General features: G+C 44.1%; 1 protein-coding gene across 3 annotated transcripts in view; it reads right to left on the bottom strand.

Moving 5' to 3' along the window:
• Positions 1 to 1,342: 1,342 nt before the first annotated feature.
• Rabgef1 (RAB guanine nucleotide exchange factor 1) overlaps positions 1,343 to 24,001 on the bottom strand; it is a 52,614-nt gene continuing 29,955 nt past the window's right edge. For 2 of the 3 annotated variants that reach the window (XM_052755573.1, XM_052755574.1), the window contains exons 4-9: positions 20,910 to 21,079; positions 11,636 to 11,717; positions 10,159 to 10,291; positions 8,087 to 8,178; positions 6,202 to 6,458; positions 1,343 to 5,228 (exon numbers count right to left, since the gene is read on the bottom strand). In XM_052755573.1, coding sequence (XP_052611533.1) covers positions 4,830 to 5,228; positions 6,202 to 6,458; positions 8,087 to 8,178; positions 10,159 to 10,291; positions 11,636 to 11,717; positions 20,910 to 21,079 — 1,133 coding nt within the window. In that variant the 3' untranslated portion in view covers positions 1,343 to 4,829. The remainder of the gene's footprint in view (positions 5,229 to 6,201; positions 6,459 to 8,086; positions 8,179 to 10,158; positions 10,292 to 11,635; positions 11,718 to 20,909; positions 21,080 to 24,001) is intronic. The other variant, XM_052755572.1, reaches the window with a different exon arrangement.

Below are 24,001 nucleotides of genomic sequence, written 5' to 3'. Positions count from 1 at the left end.
TTCGAGGCCAGCCTGGTCTACAGAGCGAGTACCAGGACAACCAGGACTATTACACAGAGAAACTGTCTTGAAAAACCAAATAAATAACGAACCAGATAAGAAACCAGACTCTCCAAACACCCTTTGCATTTCTGGCCCCTGGTAAGGATGCTGATGCCAAGGGCATCTGGCTTTTACTCAGAGAGAAACTGGTTACTTTGGGATTTTTTTGCCCTCAACTGTCTAGTCAAATCTTACCTCCTGTTTTCTTCACATTCCCCTTTCTGAAGAGGTAACCCTAATTGCTATTATGGAGTCGGTATACTGTTGTAGAATAGAATATTTAAGTAAAGATGTGTTACATTTGTTTGTGTTGCAGAGTAATTGTTTTAACTATGTAAAGATGTGTTGCTTTTGTTTATGCTGCATTTAACTATGTAAAGATATGTTGCTGTTTCACCTTGCCTGCCTAAGGCACCTGATTGGTCTAATAAAAAGCTGAACAGCCAATAGCTAGGCAGTAGAGGGATAGGCAGGGCTGGCAGGCAGAGAGAATAAGTTGTAGGAGAAATCTAGGCTTGAGAGAGAATGAGGGAGAAAGAGACAGAGATGCCTGGGGCCAACTAGCCAGGAAAGTAGGACATACAGAATGAAAGAAAGGTAAAAAGCCCTGAGGCAAAATGTAGATGAAGAGAAACAGGTTAATATAAGTTGTAAGAGCTAGTGGGACAAGCCTAAACTAAGGCCAAGCATTCATAACTAATAATAAGTCTCCATGTCATGATTTGGGGGCTGGTGGTCCAAGAAAGCCTGCTATGTACGGTGTACCTCTCCAGTATGCCTATCTAGACCCCCCAAAGTGTTCTAGTAGTTCTAGTCATATAGCAGCCGGGTGTAGAGAGGAAAGGAAGTCTTTGGTTCTTGCAGAGGTGTGACGTGGAAACAACAGCAGTGTGAAATGTCCACACAGGCTGAGATGTGGTCACTTGCTCCCCGGCTCATGTTGATGGTTTAAGAAACTGTGGAGCCTCTCGGTGATGGGGGTTCCCCTTGTGGAAGTGGGTAAGAGGCAGCTTTGGATGATCGGTCAGTACTTAGCATTCCAGCTGCTGCTTCCTGGTCTGCCAGCATGTAAGGAGTCTCACTGTGTGCTCCCGTTACTGCGATAGACTGAGACTGCCTGAAACCAGGAGCCAAGATCAACTTCCTCTCCCCGTGAGATGTCACAGTGCATCTTCTGTCACAGCAACATAACACTAATACAGTCTTCAATCACTTTCTTTGAACCCTCCCAATCTTTATTACAGCAACAAAAAAAAATATTATGTGTATTCTTATAATTAGGAACCAAACATCAGTCTACTTGGAAGAAGGATGGATCATGAAACTTTTATTGATACGGACATCTTTCCCAACACTTGATTCAAATCACATTCACAATACATAAATACCACACTTTCACGTTCAGAAAACAGAATCTCTGGCCACTGGCGTGATGCTGACTAAAGAGAAATGTAAGCCTCTACCTGAGGCATGAGACCATTATCTCAAGCACTGGACCAACATGACATATCCACAGAAATTCAGTGAACAACCTGCAAGAAACACAGCAGTCACTTTTGTGAGAGGCTGAGGGGTACTTATTTTGGTTTTTGATACAAGGTGTTGTAGCCTAGATTGGCCATGAACTCCTAATACAGCCAAGGCTGACTCTGAACTATTTTTCTGTTTGTTTATACAGTGCCGGGGATCAAACTGACCTTGAACTCTTGATCCTTCAGTTTCTACCCCACCAGCTTTGATATGATTATTCTATTTAATAATGTACACCTAAAAAAACTGAATGTTTCCAGGAAAATTTAGACTATGTGGGCCTGGATTAGCACCTAGAAAGTAGAGAGAAAGAAAAGGAAAGTGTGCTAGCCACTGAAATCACCTGGGCCCACGTTACTGTGAGTGAAGATTCCAACTGGTTATGTGTGTGTGTGTGTGTGTGTGTGTGTGTGTGTGTGTGTGTGTGTGTGTGTGTAAGTCAGAAATCAACCTTGAATTTAGTTCCTCTGAAATGCTACCCAACCTTGTTTTTTGAAGACAGACAATATCTCTCATTGGCCTGGAACTCCCCCCAGGAGACTAGGCTGGCTGGCCCATGAGTCCAGGGATCTTCCTGTCTCCACTTCCTCAGAGCTGAGGTTACAAGGATACGCCACTAAGCCAGGCTTTTAACATAGGTTCTCAGGATTAAACCCAGGGCCTCATGCTTGCATCAGGCCATCTCCTCAGCCGCTTCACTGCATCTAAGTGTAATTCACTGCCTTCTGGGTGAACTTGGGGACAGCTGATTCAGCTGTTCTATGACTTTAGTAACAGTCAATGGGTCAAATTTGGTATATTTAATACCAGCTTAAATAAAGCATTGAAGTTTTACATTTCACTCTGGTGAGATGGCTCAATGGTTAACAGCACATACTGTTCTTGCAGAGAACCTGAGTTTGATTCTCAGCAACTATATCAGATGGCTTACTACTAACTGCCTGTAACTCTAGGTCCAGGGGATCTGATGCCCTCTTCTGTCCTCCACAGGTACCTGTACTCACACGCACATGCACACAGAGACATACACATAATTAAAAACAAACTAAATATTTTTCAAGTTATATATTTGCCCTAGTTTTATTCCAAAATTATTATACTACATTTTTGTAGTAAACATTTAGGAAAATATGTTGAGAAAGGAAGAAAGCCTTTCTCAGCTGCTCGAATGCCATGACACTGTTCAAGAATGGTGTCCTGAGGAATTCCTAATTTCACAAGGGTGCTGATAACCATGTAGAAGAGTCATCCATCCATGATATAATCATGGTATAAAAAGTTTCACAAGGATTAGAGAAGGGTCCCCACTGCAGGGCCTCTCTGAGGGAGACATCAAAAAGTAGCTTTAGACTATATATAATCAATGCAATATTCTTTGGTTATAGCATATTAACTAGCAGGAGCACAAACCCCTTGCTTACAAGAGACCGGTGATTCTGAGCAAGAGCTAGCTAGCTCTGTCCCCCAGGAGACATTTAATAATGTCCAGAGACAAGTTTAATTTTTCTTTCTTTCTTTGAGACAAGATAGCCACAGCCCAGGCTTGCCTCAAACTCACTATGTGTATAAGGATGACCTGAACTCCTGATCCTCCTGCCTCTACCTCCTGAGTACCAGGATTGTAAGTATGTGTCACCCCAGGAATGGAGACCGTTATCCCACAAACACGGGGTGGGGGGGGCCTGCTGGCATCTACTGGGTACAGAAAGCAGGAATGCTACTCAACTATCCCACAATATACACAGCAACAGGATTCTCAGGCCACTAATGTCAGTTCTGAAAGGCTTACTTAACCTGTTGACTGTTACCTGTTGATAAAGGAGACTGGAGGCTACAAGGCACCCTCTTGCTTGAAGTTCCCTGTCAACCTCCGTAAGCCTCATTCACTCATTCCAACTTCCATCCAAAACCAAGTCTCTGCGTCACAGAACTCAGTGATGACATGTCTGAATGAGCTGAGTGTGGTGGTACATACCCATAAGTCCCAACACTGGGAGGCTGAGGTAGAAGGATCAGAAGTTTGAGGCCAGCCTGGGTAACACAGCAACAGCCTGTCTCAAAAACAAAACAAAACAAACAAAAACCCCTAAAAAAAAAACAAAACAGAAAAGCAACAAGCCCCTCGACAGTGGGGGCAGTTTGTTGGATGATTAAGGGGGAGGAAGCTGGAAGCACGGTTCAAAGTCAACCATACTAACCAGCAACTCTGTATGTGATGTGTTCATGTGTGTGTGGTACACATGCGTACACAGGTACGCAGGCACATATGTGGGCATGTGGAGGCCAGAGGTCAGCCTTGGGTGTCATTTCTCAGGAGCCGTCTGTCTAGATTTACAGTTTAGACAGGGTCTCTCACTGGTTAGGTGAGGCAAAGCTTGCTAGTCATGGACCAGGCACCTGCCTGCCACTGCCTCCCAGCAGTGCCACTGCAAGTAAGTGTCACCACGCTGAGCTTTTGACATGGTGCTGGACACTGAAGTCAGATCCTCACACCAGTGTGGAAAGCACTTACAAACTGAGCCACCTTCCCAGGGTCCCAGAACAACACCTTATGGGACCTAGAAGTTGGTGTCACAACTTCATACGATGTACCTGAAAGGACCTCAGAGTTAGGGCAGTTAGTGTGAACATAATGTTAAAGGTGAAAGCCCAAAATTTTTAATTATTTTTAGTGGGACAAAACAAATAAAATGGTGCTAAAGGCAAACATTCAATATATTTCATTTTCACCTAAAAAATAACAAACAGCATGTGAAATGCCATGCACGCGGACACCATCCCTCCCCCACCCCTATTTTTTTTACATATTTACAATTTTACATATTTACTTATTAACATATCTTCTATCTTTACAATTACAAAATTACTTCACACTGGGAGAGTGTGGGAATATTGGATTCATTTCAACATAGACTTTGTAGTATCTGTTTTATCCTTTTAAAGGTATATTTGCCCCAAACCAACAACAGTGTCTACCACAGAGGAAGCCCATGGGAAAATCAAGGAGGACATAAAAGATTGAAACAGAATTCACACAAACCTACTTCACCAACTCAAATAAATAGTGCATTATTATTTACTAGCTTCCCCTGCTAACAAAAAAGGAAAAAAAAAGAAAAGAAACAAAACAATCCCTAAAACTGTACCTTAAAAATACTTTGATGACTTAAGCAGTTACTTCGTATTCCAGACCTGAACAGTGGAACGCAGCAGCTCCCTGAACTCAGCCCCAAGTAAATACGGCCATGAGCAAGACATCACCCTGCGTACACCTGCGGCTGCAGTGGGGGCGGGAGCTTGTCGTTCTCCACGTTTTCAGAGTCAATGGCTGCTAAGGGTTGGTTTGGGGGCTTAATCGCAAGTGGGTATTTCTCAACAATGTCTTGAACTTCCTTGGCAATTCCGTCTGTCCAGTCTATTAAGTCTTTTTCAAGTTTCTTGGCTTCATTCATGATCCTTTCCTGCCGTTCATTCAACTGAGACAGGAGGTCCAAGTTCTTATACATTTGCTTCACACCTAAGCAGGCTTCAGGGGACCAACTCTCAGACTCCTGCTTCCTCGGGGAAGTCTGGCCGGACATGTATCGGTCAAAATCCTCCTGACTTAAATTCAACGACTGAGCATCTAATTTCTCAATGAAAGCCACAGCGCAGCACTACAGAAGAAAGAGAACAGCGTGGTAGTCAAGGCAGTTCAGCAGATTTTAAAATCTTTTCCCACCCCAAGTATTGGGGATTGAACCCAGGGCCTCATGCAGGCTAGGTAAGTACCCTGCCACAGCTCTTTCTTGTATCTTTGAGATAGCTGGTAGCCCGGGCTAGCCCTAAACTTACTATATGGCCATGAATGATCTTGAGTTTCTGATCTCCTGGATCCTCATGATTACAGGCATGGGTTACCAGGCCCGGGTTGTTCTCTTTTTAAGACAGGGTCTCACTATGTAACTAAAGCTTATATCTATCCACCTCATCTTCTCAGCTGCTGGCATGTGCTAACATGCCCAGTTTTCTGGACACTTGATTTTCCCTCTGTTCAGGAATTTCTTTGGTCCAGTGGCTTCACAGTTCCACAGCTCAACAGATTCTGTCCTCTGCTCCCCATTCTGTCCTCTCTCTTGTCTCTCCCAGCTCTGTCTCCTTAGTCCCAGCTGTCCCCCACCTACGAGCATTCACGGGTCTGTGCTGCCTGCCTTCAACTCACCCTGAGCTCGGGTTATTACATGTGAAACATTTATTCAAATCCAAACAGCTTCCAGGTCTAGTGAACTTTCCTTTCCCAATCTCCCCTATTCATGTCAGTGGCAGTGCTGAACCTCCCCCAGGAAGTCAGCAGCACCAGAAGCAGGTGACTCCTCCTTGCATGCAGCAGATCACATGGGGCTGCAGCGATGCAGATGCCAAACAGGAGCCAGGCAGCATGCTCTCCTCAGATCTCCTCAGGAGAGGATCTGCTCTGAGTAACAGTACACTTCTGGACAAGGGCAGGGAGAGAGAACGTGTGTAGACTGGTCACCTCCCCTCTGACAGACAAGCATCCCCAGGAGCTCTAAGCTGTCACAGGTCTGGGTCACATCCCCCAGGCAAATCCCCTCCTGGGTCTTCTCCCTGCCTTCAGGAGTCAAATCTTACCAGGTTAGTGAAGTAGTAGCCATCTTCGCCTGTCATAAGCCGGCTGGGATTGCAGAAGCGAGTGATGTACTGGATGTTGGACTGCAGGCGAGGGGGGTTGCCCTTCAGGACGATGTAGATGAGGGTGGGCAAGAAGTCGTCGGCAGAGGCTGGCTCATTCTTGGTGATCTTGATGGCGTTGAAGATGTGTTTGCTGCACCTGGTGATGCAGGCTAGCTTGTCCCGAGGCACACGCTTTGAGTCCATCTCAATGATGTCTGAAGCAGAGGGACAGTGCCACCGTGAGGCAGTTACCACACAAGAAGCAACTGGCCAGGCAAGGTGTGCACACCTGCCACCCGACCACGAGATGCTTCAGCAGAGCTATACAGTGAGACTGTTTTTTATCTTAAAGGGGGAGGACAGCACTGGGATTCAGAGGTGTCTCACTGCCCAGCCCTCCAGCAGTTAACTTAGTAGAGGAGGAGCTTAGATCCCAGAGCCATAAAGACAAATTCCTATCCACAGAACACACAGCATGAACCAGGCACGCCACCCTTAGACCTCCATCTCAAACTGGGTTGGTGAATGTCAGAGGGGCTGCTGACTGTCCAAGATCATGCAGGGAGCAGAAGGCCCAGTGGGAATGACACAAGTGTGCCCAAGAAGCCTGTGGGAAAGCACCCCTGAGCTCCATGGGGAAGCAGAACAAGGCTCTAAAAAAGTGTTCCGCTGTTTCTTTTTGTTTGTTTTTTTGTTTTTACTTTTGTAACAGGGGCTTATATTTCCATTCCAGGCTGGCCCGGAGTTCTCTATGTAGCAAGGATAACCTCGACATGATCCTTTTACCACTACCTCCCACATGCTGGGATGATGGGTGTGCACCTCCACACCCAGTTAATGCAGTACTGGACAGAACACCGGGCTTCGTCAACTGAGCCCCATCCCCAGCCTGTCCTAACATACTGAGCCCCATCCCCAGCCTCTTCTGGGTACCTTTAAACTCAGTCTAGAATGTCTTTGTTGCGCACACTGCTTTTCAGGGTTATGGCTACTAACAAGCTCTCTCTTAGACACAAAAGCCAGAAGAGTCGACTTGAGTGGAGAAGAGTAGCAGCCATTGTCACGTCTAGTTGTATTTGACTTCAGTTTAGCTCCATGACCAAATAATGAGACTTGGGCCAGCAGGATGGGTTGGCATGTGAAAGTACTTGCTGCCACTCCTGACAACCTGAGTTTGATCCCTGTGGCACACATTGTGGAAGGAGAATTGACTCCCACAAGTTGTCCTTTGTCCTCACACTCAAGATATAGTATGTTGCCCCCCCAAAAAACAAACAAACAAACAAATAAATAGATGTATGCTACTTTAAAAATATATATCAAAATCATGGGGCTGAAGAGATGGCTTAGCAGTTAAGAGCACTGGCTGCTCTTCCAGAAGAGCCAGGTTCAATTCCCAGCACCCACATGGCAGCTCACAACTGTCTATAACTCCAGTCACACAGACATCCATGCAGGCAAAACACCAATGCACAGAAAGTAAAAATAAATAAATCATTTTTTTAAATATCAAAAGCAGTTCCAGTGAAAAAGAGAACGCGGCCACAAAACAAGAAGGGGAAAGGAGGTTTCTTGCTGTAGTGTGTAGTACCCCAGCACTCAGGTGGCAGAGACAGACAGATCTCTGAGTCTGAAGCCAGCCTGGTCTATCATAGCAAGTTCTGGGCTAGCCAGGATTACATAATGAGATCCTGTCTTAAATGAATGAAGAAAAGTAAGGAAGAGGGAGAGAAGGGAGGATGGAAGGGAGGATAGATTTTAAGGGCTTTTCTATGGGTTAATATTGCAGCACCGTGTTAACCTATGGAGAACATCCAGACGTACAGCTCTCAGCCCCACTGACCTGTGATCGCTTTCACCACCATGTCAGACACTTCCGGGATTTCCTCATTGACAGGGACACAGAGCATCTGAGGTGTCACCCAGTGCAGAGCCCTGTAGAGAGAGGGGTAGTCAGGAAGAGGCCCAAGAACAGAAGGTGGATTCTAACCTTGTTGTTTCCTTCAGTCAAAGGAAAATGGGTACCGCTGACGTATTAGGCAATCCCAAGTTCAAACATAATACGTTTTTTTGGTTTGTTTTTTTTTTTTTTTTTTTTGGTTTTTCAAGACAGGGTTTCTCTCTGTAGCTTTGGAGCCTGTTCTGGAACTCACTCTGTAGACCAGGCTGGCCTCGAACTCACAGAGATCCACTTGTCCCTGCCTCCTGAGTGCTGGGATTAAAGGCGTGCGCCACCACTGCCCAGCAAGCACACGACTCTTGACCATGTAAGAAGCTTAGCTGACATGACAAAGTAAGACCCTAAAATGCCATGCTGCTTCTGCACCACACAGAGGGCAGAGGGCAGTCTCCTGGCTCAAAGGAGATTCTGCCATGAAAGCTGAGGATCTGCTGCTTACTGTCCTCACAGTCCACAGCTGGTCCTGCAGCGTTACACCCTATCTTTATGTCCAAGACACATGGGAGCCCCTGAAGAGGATGGCATATGTCTCCACAACCCGAGTCCCTTCCTGGCTCACCTGCCTTTACACTGGCCTCTGCTGCTGAGTTCTCGATCAGCACGGTCAATGCTCCCAACCACCCCTCACCTGACACCCACCAAACTTCTAGTCCCTGGCCATGGACTCCATTTTGCATCTGCCCTGTGTCGACTCCTGGTTTTGGTATGGCATCTCCACATACTTATCCAATTCCCGGCCATTTTATCTGAGACCTCATTTGAGGTTCCTTGGCCAAGGACATGGGGGCCTCCAGACACTTCATATGACTGAGCCTTGGAACTGTTCACACACTAGGTGCTGTGATGGTTAACCTTCCTGGTTAACTTGACTCCATTTAGAATCCTCTAGAGGACCCCTCTGGACTCTCCAGTGAAGGCTTTTACAGAAGATGAACCAGGGAGAAAAGATCTACCCTCAATTTCAGCCATCCATGGGCTGGGGACTCAAACTGAAGAAAGGAGCATGGTGGGAATGCCTGTAATTCCTTGAACTTGGGAGGTAGAAGCAAGAAGATCAGGAGACCAAGGCTAGCCTCAGCTACATGAGACTCTGTGTCAAAAAAAAAAAAAAAAAAAAAAAAAGGAAAGGGGGCTGAAGAGACAGCTTAGATAGCACTGTCTATTCTTGCAGAGGACCTGGGTTAGGTTCCCAGCATCCACATGAAGACTCTCAACCATCTCTAACTCCAGATCCACGGATCCAATGCTTCTTCTGATCTCCATGGGTTCCATGGTACACATAACATATACTCAGGCACATACATGTATACATACAGTAAGTTTTTACAGGACCAAGAGAGAAGAGGCGTCTGACCCATAGAGTCATAAGGAGCATCAGCTGTCTGTTCCTGTCACAGGCCTGCCTTCCCCACCATGATGGACTATACCCTTCTAAACCACAAGCCAAATACTTCCTTCTCTTCAGCTGTTTCTGTCAGGTGTTACCACAACAACGGACAAGTAACTACTCCAGGTGGTGTGTTAAAAGTGTTCCACTGCTGCTGCACTGCAGAGTCTGGGGTCACTCCATGGGTTCCCTAAGAATGGGTCAGTAATCATCATCACCAGTTCAGACTGGCAAAGATGTGCCTGCAGGGCTGCCTGGAGACTGCAACCCAACAGGGTAGGAAGGAGGAAGATGATATGCATTGCCTTGAGATAGACAGTCACAGTTCCCCTCCTGATGAGAAAACAAGGAAACAAGAAAACAAGTCCTCATGGTCCTTGAAAATGTTAGAGATCTAGAACAATCTCAAATATCCAACCCAGGTTCCATCTCCAGCCAACTGAGTCAGACGGAAAAGCAGGTTCCCAAGAGCCTGGCTGAGAAGCCCCTGTGCTGCACTGTTCAAGGTTGGAAGCCCACATGCTATCATTCCATTCTAGATAGCAGATAAGACAGGCAGGGCAATCACCTGATCCTCTTTTGAATGGCAAGATCTTTCTTCTCATCATCAGTAGTCTCAGGGCAGAACACAAATTTATAGAGACGGGTCATGATGTGCTTCTCAATCTGATCCATTATCTTCTCCACTTTCTCTGGAGGCACTGGAATACACAAATGGGTATAACAGCTCAGGAGAAGGTTTCCAAATTGACTATGCTCTTAATAGTATTTTCTACACAGAAAAAAATTAATTCACAGCTGGGCGGTGGTGCACACGCCTTTAATTCCAGCACTCAGGAGGCAGAGGCAGGTGAATCTCTGTGAGTTTGAGGCCAGCCTGGTCTATAGAACGAGTTCCAGGACAGCCAGGACTGTTTCACAGAGAAACCCTGTCTCAAAAAAACAAAAACAACAAAAATTCCCCTTTAAAAATTGACAACTTTTTGGGCTGAGGATGTGGCCCAATTGGTGGAGTGCTTGACCAGCATGCATGAATCCTGGGTTCCACTCCCAGAACTGTATACACTAGGGATGGTGGTACATGCCTGTCTTCTCAGCACATGGGAGGTAGAGGCAGGAGGATCAAGAACACAAGGTCATCCTTGGCTACAATCTAGTTAGAGGCCAGCCTGAACTATGTGAGACTCTGTCTCAAAACAACAACAACAAAATTACAACTTAAAAAAAAAAAAAGATTTATTTATTATGTATACAGTGTTCTGCCTGCATGCTGAAAGAGGGTGTCAGATCTCATTACAGATGGTTGTGAGCCACCATGTGGTTGCTGGGAATTGAACTCAGGACCTCTGCAAGAACAGCCATTGCTCTTAACCTCTGAGCCATCTCTCCAGCCCCAAAATTACAACTCTTTAAACTGTGTCTTACAGAATTCCCACCTATTTGTTAAGCTGTTTCACTGAGACCTAACAGGTATATGCCCTCCCAAATGGGAAGACTTTCTGTGGTCCCTCTCTAGTTAAATACTTGGAATTCCTTAGGCTGCCAAGTGCTGGCAGATCTCCGTTCTTCTGAGTTTTCCCATAAAGCCACCATGTTCTCTCTGAAGCACACACATGGATATCACGCATATGCGAAACACATCCTAAAGTATAGTGTCAATGGAAGGTCAGTCCCAGACAATATCTACAAACCCAAAGGTCTAAGTTGGTGAATCTCAATTTCTTTCTGCCTCAACTCCTTTAGGATTATGTCTTCATGAACAATGACTCACCAAAATGGCAATTCTAAGGTGGAAAATTCATATAGAGAACTTCCTGAGCACTTTTGGTCTTCCTCACTTTACCCATAATAAAGGTATTACATTACTCAAAACACTACCAACTGTTCTGGTCATACATAGGGAGGAAAGACATTTAAAGGTGTTGGGAGGTATGAGGTGGCTGTCAATGTCTGGATGTGCACCAGCCAGGCCAATCAGAGGAGCAGAGGACAGCTAATTCAAGCTATAACCAGCTGCCCCTAACAGCTGGCTAACAACACATTACCTTTCCCACGAGTCTGCATTCTTTCAGCCACATTCTGATAAAAGTCCTGAGTACATTCTGACTGTTCCTCAATGCTCAAATCCTGGAATCAACAGACAAAAGACTGGTGAGCAGCTGAAAAGTCTGAGAACACTATTAACAAGTTTCTAAAACACACTCCTTGCAAAGCCAATCCTAAAAGCACTTACAAATTACACATATTCTGCAAGAAAAAAAATCTACTATTCATGATTTTTACATTTCACTGTATATACATATAATTTGTGCATATTCCATTTATTTCATTTCCATCACTCTCATTATTATTATTATTGCTGTTGTTAATTTTTTCATGACAGGGTCTTGCTGTGTAGTCCAGACTTCTATCTAGAATTTGATGGTTGTAACATGTGGGGATTTTATTCCTTTTGAGTTGATTTTTTAAAATATTTATTTATTTTATGAGTATGTGTATGTGCCTGAGTGTATGTGTGTTCACAGAGGTCAGAAGAGGGTGTTGGATGGATCTCCTCAAACTGGAGCCACTGTTAGTATCTCGAACTGGAGATACTTGTGAGCCACCATGTGGGTGCTGGGAATCGAACCCAGGACCTCTGGGAGAGCAGCCATTGCTCCAGCCATTTTGTTTTTTACACTGATACTGGAGATTGGTCCTAGGGTATCATGAATGCTGAGCAAGTGCTTTCCAACCTAACTACATCCCCACCTCATTTTAAGTTTTGTACATGCATAAAGAGTCCACATTTACTTTTTTAAAAATTTATTTTATTTTGGGATGCTGAAGAGAGGGCTATGCTGCTCTTGAAGAGGGAAGAGCCCATGCTGCTCTTGCAGAGGACTCAAGTTTGGTTCCCAATATCCATGGCAGGCAGTTTATGACTGCCTCCCTGTAATTCGAGCTCCAAGTGATTCAATGCCCTCCTCCAGACTCTGTGGGCAACACACTCATGTGCACATACCCACATATTTACATAATTTAAAAATATATATATTTTTTGGTTTTTGAGACAGGGTTTTCCTGTAGCTTTGGAGCCTGACCTGGAACTCACTCTGTAGCCCAGGCTGGCCTCAAACTCACACAGATCCACCTGTCTCTGCCTCCTGAATGCTGGGATTAAAGGCATGCGCCACCACCGCCTGGCAATAAAATCTTTTTAAGCAAAAGAATTTTTAAGTGTGTGTGTGTGTGTGTGTGTGTGTAGTACCAGCAGAGGCCACAGAGGATGTTTGACCTGTTGGACTCTATGGAGCTGGAGTTACACATGACGTTCCTAACCCTGACACGTGTTAGGAACTGAACTCAGGTCCTCTGGAAGAGCAGTACACTCTCTTAACCTCTGAGCCATCTCCCCAGCCCCACTGGGGTCTCACTTCTAATCAAGTATTTTTTTCTCCCTTTAAAAAAACCTTCAACTGCTCTCTAGTAACTACATCTTTATGGGCATAGTGATACTTCTATCCAAGGTGCAATGAATAGAGACCAAGGCACCTAGCAAATAATCCTAGACTTGTCAGTGTGCTGTAGCAGAAATATCCCAATTCCTTTCCACTCGTTATTTAGAGATACACCATTAAGTGTCAACAACCATAGTTTTCCTACTGTGCTGAAGAACATCAGAGAGGCTGGAGAAGGGAACTCAGAGGTTAAGAGCATCTGCTGCTCTTCCAGAGGACCAGAATTAAGTTCTAGCACCCCATAAGGTGACTCACAACAGCCTGTAGCTACAGCTCCTGAGTTCCCACACCCTCTGCTAACCTCTTTGGGCACCTGCATGCATGTACACATACTGACATGTGGAAGCACACACACACACACACACACACCCCGTTTAACCTGAGTGCATCTTTGTATCTGCCCTCCTTTCCTCACTCCTCGAGGCACTGTTCTGCACTCTACTTCTACAACGTTGACTTTTTCAGCTTCTGCGGATAAGTGAGAACACACTTCTAATTTTAAAACTAAGTCTGTGCTACTTCCTCCCAGCTTCAAGAATTAAAGCTTGTTTTGATGAGTCTTTCTTTAAACAGATCCTTCAGGGTTCTATCAGTGACCATACAGGGTAAACTACCATTTGGGTTAGAATATTGACGTGGGTCTGGCAATGTGGCTCTGTGGGTAGAGTGCTCAACTAGAAGGCAAAAGGTCCTGGGACTGATTCCCAGCACAGTGCAGACCAGTGGTGAACACGTGTGATTCAGCACTTGGAGGTAGAGGCAGAAGAATCAGGAGCTCAAGGCCAGTGTAGCTAAATGAGACCTTGTCTCAAAAATAAATATGTTAAGAGTGAAGTGTTCAGTAAAACCTTTTTAGGGTACAGGAAGGCTCTTATCTTTCCATTTATTCTGGCAAAGTGCAAGGGAATGAAGATGCAACCACATTTTAAACTACAATCTCTTCATTTAAACACAGAAAAAGTCCTTTTCCATAAGCATTAATACAAGGCAAACTGTAAGTTAACACAAACTCATCAGTAGCAATTGTTTTGTTTTGTTTTGTTTTTGAACCAGCGTCTCTCTACATAGCCTAGGCTGTCCTGGAACTCCCTATGTACACCAAGCTGGTCTCCAACTCAAGAGATCCACCTGCCTCTGCCTTCCAAGTGCTGGGATTGAAGGCATGCTCCACCATGCCTGGCTATGGCAAATTTTAACAGAAAGACTGTCCAGGGAAGAAAACCAATGAAATGGCCTATGTTATGCTTGACCACTTCCTTAGTAGGGAAAGTGAGATTACACGGTAGCTGCTCATATAGAAACTGGGTTTTGTTTTTAAAGGTTTATTTTTATGTGTCTTTGCCTACAAATATGTATGTGCACTATATGCATGCTTGGTGCCCTCAGAAGCCAGAAGAAGGTGGTGAGCAGCCAAGCCCTGAGTGCTGAGAACTGAACCTGGGTCGTCTACAAGAGATGTAAGTGTTCTTAGGCACCGAGCCAGCTCTCCAGCCCCAAGGAAATTGTGTTTTTAAAACTTGAATTAAGGGTCTAGAGAGACAGACGGCTCAGTGGTCAAGAGAACTGGCTGCTCTTACAGAGGACCTGGGTTTAGTTCCCACCACCCACATCTGCAATTCTAGTTCCAGGGGATCCAGCGCCCTCTTCTGACCTCCATCGACACAGGGCAATCAAGTGGTGCATAGTCTTACATGCAACCACAGCACCCACGCACATAAAATAAAAACTTTAAATTAAGAAAAAATAATAAAACGCAAACTGAGCAAGGAGGTGAAAGCAGGACAAACACGAGTTCAAGATTGTCTCTGGCTGGAGGGCAAGTGGGAGGCTACAAGAGACCCTGCCTCGAAGAGCAGAGACAAAAACAAGCAAGCAGAGGAAAAACCTCAATCAAGAAAAAGAGTTCGCCGGGCAGTGGTGGCGCACGCCTTTAATCCCAGCACTTGGGAGGCAGAGCCAGGCGGATCTCTGTGAGTTCGAGGCCAGCCTGGTCTCCAAAGCGAGTTCCAGGAAAGGCGCAAAGCTACACAGAGAAACCCTGTCTCGAAAAACCAAAAAAAAAAAAAAAGAAAAAGAGTTCAACTTAAAAAGAAATTTAGGGTTTTACTGCACTATCCAACAGAGTAAAGGCGATGTACCGTGGGGGTGGTGAGGTTGTAGAGGATTAACCCTTTCAAAAAAGGGCAGGCTGTTATTCAGAAGAGGCAGAAAATGAGGACCTATTTTTTAACATTTTGTTTTGTTTTTGGTTTTTCGAGACAGGGTTTCTCTGTGTAGCCCTGGCTGTCAGGGAACTTGCTCTATAGGCCAGGCTGGCCTCGAACTCACAGAGATCCACCTGCTCCTGCCTCCCGAGCTGTTCTATACCTCACAGTACAGCCCAGGCCATCACTCCATCTGTCTTGTAAGTGCTGAGATTAGAGTCACATGACACCATACCCAGTTGATTTTTGGTTCTGAGACAGGCTCTCATTGTTTTGTCCAAACCGGTCTCAAATTTGTGGACTCAAGTAACAGTGCTGAAAGTGTAGGCTTACATCAACACACTCAACATGTTTTCACATAAACAGACTTGAAGAAAACAATTCTTTTTGTTTTGTTGGTTTTTTGAGACAGAGTTTCTCTGTGTAGCTTTGGAGCCTGTCCTGGATCTCACTCTATAGCCCAGGCTGGCCTCGAACCTACAGAGATCCGCCTGCCTCTGCCTCCTGAGTGCTGAGATTAAAGGCGTACACCACCACTACCCGGCGCTTTTTTCTTTCTTTTTCAGATGAGGTCTCACTAGGTAGCTCTGGCTAGCTTCGAACTCACTCTGTAGACCAGGCTGGCCTATAACTCAAGAGATACAATCCACCTGCTTCTGCCTCTTGAGTGCAGAGATTAGATACCGCACTATATAGGTGACCATATACACCCTTGAACTCATTATTCTACCTAACTGAAGCTTGAGTCTTACAGTAAGATTATTTACTCAATATTTTATTTTTAATTATGTATACAAATGCATGTGTGGAGGGTATGTGCATGAGTACAGAGCTTGCAGAGGCCAGAAGAGGGCAATAGGTCCTCTGGAGCTAGAGTTACCAGAAGTTGTGAACACCCCAACAAGGGTGTTGTGACTGAACTTTCGAGTCCTCAGAAAGAACAGGACCAGCTTACTCTTGATCAATGAGTTATCTCAAGATAGTCCTTATAATAAGATTGTTTTATTCAAGTAATTTTATACAAATAGGAAGGACAAAGAAGCCAGGCAATGGTGGTGCAGGCAGGTGGATCTCTGAGTTCAAGGCTAGCCTGGTATACAGAGTGAGTTCTGGGACAGCTCAGAAAAACCAAGCATTGTAAGTTCTAGCTTCTTTGTAACTCTCCTCCACTGACTTCCCTTTTGCTTTTCCCCTTTATTTAGGTGCTGGAGGCTGAACTCAGAACTTTGTCCACTGAGCCACACACATGGCCTCTCCTCTTTCTTTCTCTTTTCTCTCTCTCTCTCTCTCTCTCTCTCTCTCTCTCTCTCTCTCTCTCTCTCTCTCTCTCTCTCTCTCTTTTTGTGGGGGTGGGTTGGTTTTTTGCTTTGGGTTTTTTGTTTGTTTGTTTGGTTGGTTTTTGGTTTTTCAAGACAGGGTTTCTCTGTGTAGCCCCGACTGTCCGGGAACTCACTATGCAGATCAGTGTAGCCCCAAACTCAGAGATCTGCCACAGTCTACCTTCTGTGAGCTGGGATTAAAGGCAGGCACCACCATGCCTGGCAGGTCCCCTTCAACTTCTTTCTCAGTACTGGGATTGTGTGCTGGGCAAGCTCTCTACCACTGAGCCATATTCCCAGACTTTCTCCTTTGTTTTCTTCATTTTAAAACATTTTTGTGGTTGGCTTTTGGAGACAGAGTTTCAGTCTGTGGCTCAGGCTGACTTGAAACTCACTATGTAGTTCAGGCTGGCTTTAAGCTTGGTGATCCTCTGCCCTAGATCTCCCAAGTGTTGAAGATTACAGAAGTGATTCATGCAAGAATGCTGTGTTAATTATGGACCTGCTTTCCTCATTGCAATGGAAACATACCATTCTAAAGACTATGGAGAGGTTCAATAATATGTATTAAATCAGGTAGCTAATCACCTGAGTCAGATGTGGTGGGACACAGTTATAATCTCAGTATTTAGGGGATTACAAGTTCAAGGCCAGTGTGAACTACATAGCAAGACCCTGCCTCAAATGAAAGAGAACCCAGTAGGTAATAATACAGTTAAATAGAAAATGGGGGGGGGGGTTTGCTAGAAAGATGGCTCTGAAGTTAAAAGCACTTGCTGCTCTGGCAGAGGATTTGAGTTATGTTCCCAACACCCACATGGCAGCTCACAACTGCCTATAACTCATGCACCAAGAGATTCGATGCCCTCTTCTGGCCTTGTGCAAATATCCACATAAAGAAAAATAAATCTTACAGGAGAAAAAAGGAGTGATTCTCAGAAGAGTCCACACATATTCATACTCTAGGGTATGTCTTTCTTCTGGAGTGCCCCTCAACCTTTAAGCTTAAAATTTGTTTCAAAATATCTTTAATAAACTAACTCTGCTTTTAAAAATGAAGGTAAAATAAAAAAGCTTCAGAAAAATATTAGCAAAAAAATTTTGTTGGATGGTAAAGCGTTACAATACAATCTTGTAGTGGGTCTAAAATATATAGTTGCTGAAATTTTAGTCAAAAGGAATAGTATTTAGGAATTTTTTTAAAAGCCTAAATGCAGACTAAGTATTTTGGGACCCAGATCAAATGTCTGGGAAAGACATTTAATGCAATTCTGAAAACAATTGTCTACTCTTGGCCCACATACAGAACAGGTTGTTCAACCCTGTCACAAACTAGTTCTGGAGAAAACAGAAATGATGCAGAATCAGACATAAGCAAGAGTGGGTCATTGTTCTACACCAGCAATGTGGGGAAAGAATCTGTGCAATGCAATGGGAACACAGATCAGCATATATCAAGGTCAGCAGGCTATTTCTACAGATAAGGGTTAGTTTCGTGCTGACTAGACCCATGGAGCAGTGTCAAGAAAGTTTAAATGGAGTGAAGGTTTGTAAGCACATCTGAAGAACTCAATACAGAATGCACCTTAATCTACAGTATATTTCAAAATCTCCAGGAACTGTCCCCTACACTGTACTTAATAAGTCTATCTGATTAGTGTCTTAAAGCTAGAGTATGTGAGTTCAGGCATGAATAACAAGTGTTATAATAACTTGGAGACAAAGGCCAGTAGGGATTCCTTCAACTACCCAGTGAGGTGGCTTAGTGGATAAAGGCACTCGCTGCCAAGCCTGGAGGCCTCAGTTTGATCCCTGGGACTTCCATGGTGGAGGGAGAGAACTGTTGCCCCCTGACCTCCATACATGCACGCTTATACACAAGCATATACACAAACACACAAACAAATACCATTTGTACATAAAAAAATGTATCAGGTATGTGGTCCATCATGCTAGACCCAAAGACACACAGGACACATGGGTTAAGACTGGGGGACACTTTAAAAAGACCACAAACAGTTGGTGCTAGTGTAAAGTACAAAATTAGTTGCACAGTAATTTTTTTTTTTTTTTTTTGCTGCTTTTTTTTTGTTTTTTCGAGACAGTTTTGGTGCCTGCCCTGGATCTCACTCTGTAGACCAGGCTGGCCTCAAATTCACAGAGATTCATCCGCCTGGCTCTGCCTCTCGAATGCTGGGATTAAAGGCGTGCGCCACCTCCGCCCAGCATGCACAGTAGTTTTTAAAACAGGAGAATTTGAGGCTTATCGGCGTCTCCAGTATCAATTAGTGATGCCCTGAACACACAGCATGGTGGTATCTATAAGAGCTGCTTACTTTTTTTTTCTATGTATTTACTTATTTGAGACAGGGTCTCACTGTGCAGCCCTGGCTGGCCTGGTCTACACACTAGCCTTAAACTCACAGAAATCTGCTTGCCTCTTCCTTCAGAGTGCTGTTCTTAAAGGCATGCATCACCATGCCAGGCTTGCCTCTTTATTTTCACAGATTCACTAAAAAGTTAATTAAATGATTAGAGAACAAGGGTACATTTTGCTTCTCATAAGAAAAACAAACCCAAATCGAAGTGTTTCTGTAAATACAATATAAACACAGTATATATATTCTGTACATACTGCAGCGTAAATGCAAATTTAGTAGAGCTGTCCTTTTGACCATTCTAGCGCAAGAACAAAAAACCTCAAGCTTTACTTTTTACACATTAAAGAAGCCTGTCATTGCGCATACACACACACACACACACACACACACACACACACACACACACACACCCCAGGGGTAGTTTGCTTGAACTCTAAATGTCACTGTTTCTTCACAGATACTTAAAGGAAAAGAGACAGTTACTTGCTAACACAGGGTCATGACATCCCCGAAGAGGAAGAAAGTTTCCCCTTCGAGAACTGGACTTTTTTTTTTTTTTTTTTTTTTGGTTTTTCGAGACAGGGTTTCTCTGTGTAGCTTTGCGCCTTTCCTGGGACTCACTTGGTAGCCCAGGCTGGCCTCGAACTCACAGAGATCCGCCTGGCTCTGCCTCCCGAGTGCTGGGATTAAAGGCGTGCGCCACCACCGCCCGGCGAGAACTGGACTTTAGAACACTTGGAAAGGTTGGACACAAACCCACCACTTATTAGGCTAGGGATGCCTGAGCAGGAGAGGCACAGTTAAGCAGCTCTGCTTCCTGCTTACCTTCCCTGTAAGCTTTCTTCACCTCACAGAAGACTTTTAGACCTAGTTGAGTTTAATGCTGTAGAAGGTACAAAGACTTCATCTTTACTTACAAAATAAATTCTTTCACAAGTACTCTTATGAATTACAAAAACTGAAATTACAGATAAGAAATTCTGGACTAAAGACACAGGTGTGAACGAGCATGATGGCACACAACACCTATATATAAATGACCGCAGCATTCCCGAGGCTGAGGAAGGGGGAATCATGAGTTCAAGGTCAGTCTCAGCCATATTGCAAGTCTGAAGCAGACCTGGACTACACATTGAGACCACACATCAAAAACCCACCAAACAAACCCCCTACCAGGCATGGTGGTATGTTCCTGTAATCTCAGTACTGTGAAGGCTGCAGCAGGAGGTGGGGAGCTAAAGACTATATAGTGAGATGCACGTGGAAGCCATAGCTCTAGCCTACCACTGGTGAAAACCCTAGCAAGGGACCAGACAGTTCACTTATCTTCTTTGGTTTTCAACGTCCTTCATCTACAAAACAAAAGGACTGAAATTGTAGCTGCCAAGCTGCCAGTTGTAGCCTTCAGAGTCTACAGTGTATCTTTTTTTTCTCTAAATGAACATGAAGAAGAACATTAAAAACGTAAATACATGCCAGGCATGGTGGTGCACTCCTTTAATCCTAGGAGGCAGAGGCAGGCAGATTTCTGTGAGTTCGAGGCCAGCTGGGCTATACTGTGAGACCTTGTCTCAACCGGGGAATAAAAGGGGGAAAAGGGGAAAGCTCCAAATACAAAAAGTAAAACAAGTAATAACCAAGTCTACTTCATGCTACCAGCCTAAGAGTTGAGCTAAATGTCTATGGAGCAGGCTACTCCATTACAAGGTAACTCTCTGACTTCAGAAGTTCCAGAGATGATCAGAGCACAGTGGAAAAGTACTAGCCTGGGAGTCAGGTGTTAGCTGAGCTAACAAGGCTTGTCTTAGGTAAATATCACCTTGTTCTTCTCAGGTGTAAAATGACAAGATTACAGTTATCGCTAACCCTCCCTAAAACCACAGCTCTTGTTTCCAAGTGGTTAGTCTCAGCCTACCCTTTTGTAATGCATTGCTTCCAAAAACATCTTCGTCTGTTTATAGATTTCTTGGCCTGTCTTGTGGAAGGTCTTGAGAAAGTCTATGAACTCTTTAGTCACTCGATCCGTCTCAATGCTGGTTTGCCGGTTTATGGAGGGACTGGGAGCTTTGGCTTCCTGAATTTCTGCTGAGAAAATTAAACACAGTAAGTTTTGTTACCCAGAAGACTGATGTATGGAATTACTCTATGTAGCTAACAAGATTACTGAAATTATATGTAATCAAAGTTAAATTGATATCACTTTATAGTTAAACATTTGGATGAGTGTCCTTAAAGTAAGGAAAATGTGAGGGTATAAGTAGATAAAACTACACGATCTAAAACATATTTAGCTGGACTGGAAACGTGGCAGTTGGTAGAGTGCTTGCCTACCATGTACAAATCCCTGGGTTCCAGTCCCAGCAATGCATAAACTAGGCATGGTGGTGCACAACAATATCCCAGCACTATAATCCTTGGGAAGTGGAAGCAGGAAGATCTAGGTCAGTTCAAGTCATCCTTGAGTGAGTTTGAAGTCAGCCTGGGCTACATGAGACCCTGTCTCAAAAAGCCTAGTGACCTGAATTCAATCTCCAAGACCCACAGAATGGAAACAAAATGACTCCTAATTGTTCTCCGTGCTCAACAACTGAATTAGGACACAACTATTCTTAAAAATACAAATACAAGGCTGGGAATGGTGGTGACAACCTTTAATCCCATCAGAGGCAGAGGCAGAGGCAGAGGCAGACGGATCTCTAAGTTGAGGCCAGCCTGGTCTACATAGTGATTTCCAGGCCAGCCAGAGCTACAAAGTGAGATCCAGGAAATAAATGAACAAACAGAAAAAGCAAATCAAGTAATAACAAAAACTCTCAAATTGGTGCAACGATCTTAACAACTGCGTTAAAGTGAGTTACAGTGTAGGAAGGCAGGATACTTTTATAAGATAAGAAGTGAAGGGGGCCTGTGCTCCCTCAAGTCAGAAGTTCAACAGAGATGACCCCTGAGTGCAATGGAAAAGTACTAGCTCAACCCTGCCCCCAACCAAATAAAATGTAGAAAAATAAAAAATAAACAAACAACTAACCATGGGCCAGTAAGATGGCTCAAAAGGGAAAAGTGCTTGCCACACAGGCCTGGAGATGTGTTTTATCTTCAGAATCCACATAAAGTAGAAGGAAAAAAACTCCACAACATTGTAATGTTATCTCTACAGGTAAACAGACACACACCCAACTGATAAATTTTTAAATTTTTTTTAAACTAGCAGAAAACAAATAAAAGATACTAAATAGAAGTTGCTCATTAGCACTCTTTTAGCCAAAACACACAATCCTTTGAGCTATATCATTAAAAACTAATACTGAAATGGTACCCTTTCTTGAACAACTTTCTTAATGATCACCTGAGTCTGTCAAAAAAGTCAGCAACCAAAGTAACCATCAAGGGAGCACAAAGGCATCAGGTAACACACGGCATTAGCAAACCTTCCAAATGACATTTCACCTGCCAAAAAGACAAAGGCCAATTTATTTTTCCACCATTCAGTGTGCAAGTCACACTGCTCACAGTAAAAAATGCATCCAAGCTGGATGTAATGGCACATGTCTGTAATTCTAGCACTCAAGAGGCTGAAGCAGGAGGATCAAGTTCTAGGTCAACCTGGACTACACAGTGCATTTGATAGCAGGTTTATAGCAAGATTCTAATGCTCTCACCCACACATTCCAAAACACACACAGGATCCTCCTGCCTCAGCTTCCTCAGTGCTAGGACTACAAGTGTGCACCACCATGCCCCACAAGAAAAAGAAATTGAAAGGCATTAAAATCGACCAACTTCACACTATTATTTTATTGATCTGTTTTTTGAGACAGAGTCTCACGATGTAGCCCTTGCTGACCTGGACCTCAATAAGGAGGCCAGGCTGGTCTTGGACTCACAGAGATCCATCTGCCTCTAACTCTTAAATTCTGGGACTAAAGGCATGGGATACCATGCCTAGTACCACATTATTTAGCAGAAAACCCTGACCTCTCCACACATGAGGACATACCCCTCCCCTCACAAAACTAGATAAACAGACAGAATTATTTATGTATTTTATGCATAGGGGTACTTTGTCTGCATAACAGAGGGGCATCAGCTTCCATTACAGGCAGTGGTGAGCCACCATGTGAATGCTGAGCCATCTCTCCAGCCCCAAGGCCAATAATCTTTATAGGGAAGATGGGCACTTCAAGCATGACAAATACACAAAGTAAAACCACAAGAAGATGCTATTCAAAAAGTTAACTTGCTGGGCAGTGGGCACACACCTTTAATTCCTGTACTTGGGAGGCAGAGGCAGGTGGATCTCTGTGAGTTTGAGGCCAGCCTGGTCTACAGAGCTAGTTCCTGGATAGCCAGGGCTACAAGTGAGAAATCTTGCCTCAAAAAAATAAATAAATAAAAAATAAACCAGAAAAAAAAGTTAACTTAGTAATTTAGTAATAGTAAAAATCATAAAAATCTGTGGTGGTTTGAATAAAAATGCCCCATAGGCTCATATATTTGCATACTTAGTTCCCAGTTGCTGAACTGTTTGAGAAGGATTAAAAGTATTAGGTGTGGTCTTGTTGGAGTGTGTCACTGGGGGTGGGCTTTGAGTTTCCAAAAGCCCATGCCAGGCCCAGTGGCCCTCTGCCTGCTGTCTGTGGATCAGGACATAAAGCTCTCGGCTACTGCTCCAGCACCATGCCTGCCTATACACTGCCATGCTCCCCATGAGGATAATGGACTAAGCCTCTGAAACTATAAGCAAGCCCTCAATTAAATATTTTCTTTTTTTAAAAGTTGCCGGGGTCATGGCATCTCTTCACAGCAAAAGAAACCCTAACTAAGACAAAATCTGAAATTTGATCTTGACAAGAATATTACAGCCTCTTAGACTACGCAGGTGGAATGCAAGTGACAAAACTTTAAAGGGTGCAGTTTGGTAATAACTGCCAAAGTTAAACCCACATGTCCAGCTGGGCATGGAAGCTGCACAGTAACCCCAACACTCAGGAGGCGGAGGCAAGAGGA

This window comes from Peromyscus californicus, unplaced genomic scaffold, assembly GCF_007827085.1.
Source record: "Peromyscus californicus insignis strain IS unplaced genomic scaffold, ASM782708v3 Scaffold_2__1_contigs__length_46816999, whole genome shotgun sequence".
NCBI lineage: Eukaryota > Metazoa > Chordata > Mammalia > Rodentia > Cricetidae > Peromyscus > Peromyscus californicus.
Note: the sequence above shows the minus strand (reverse complement) of the source record. Positions and strands in the feature narration are given on the sequence as shown.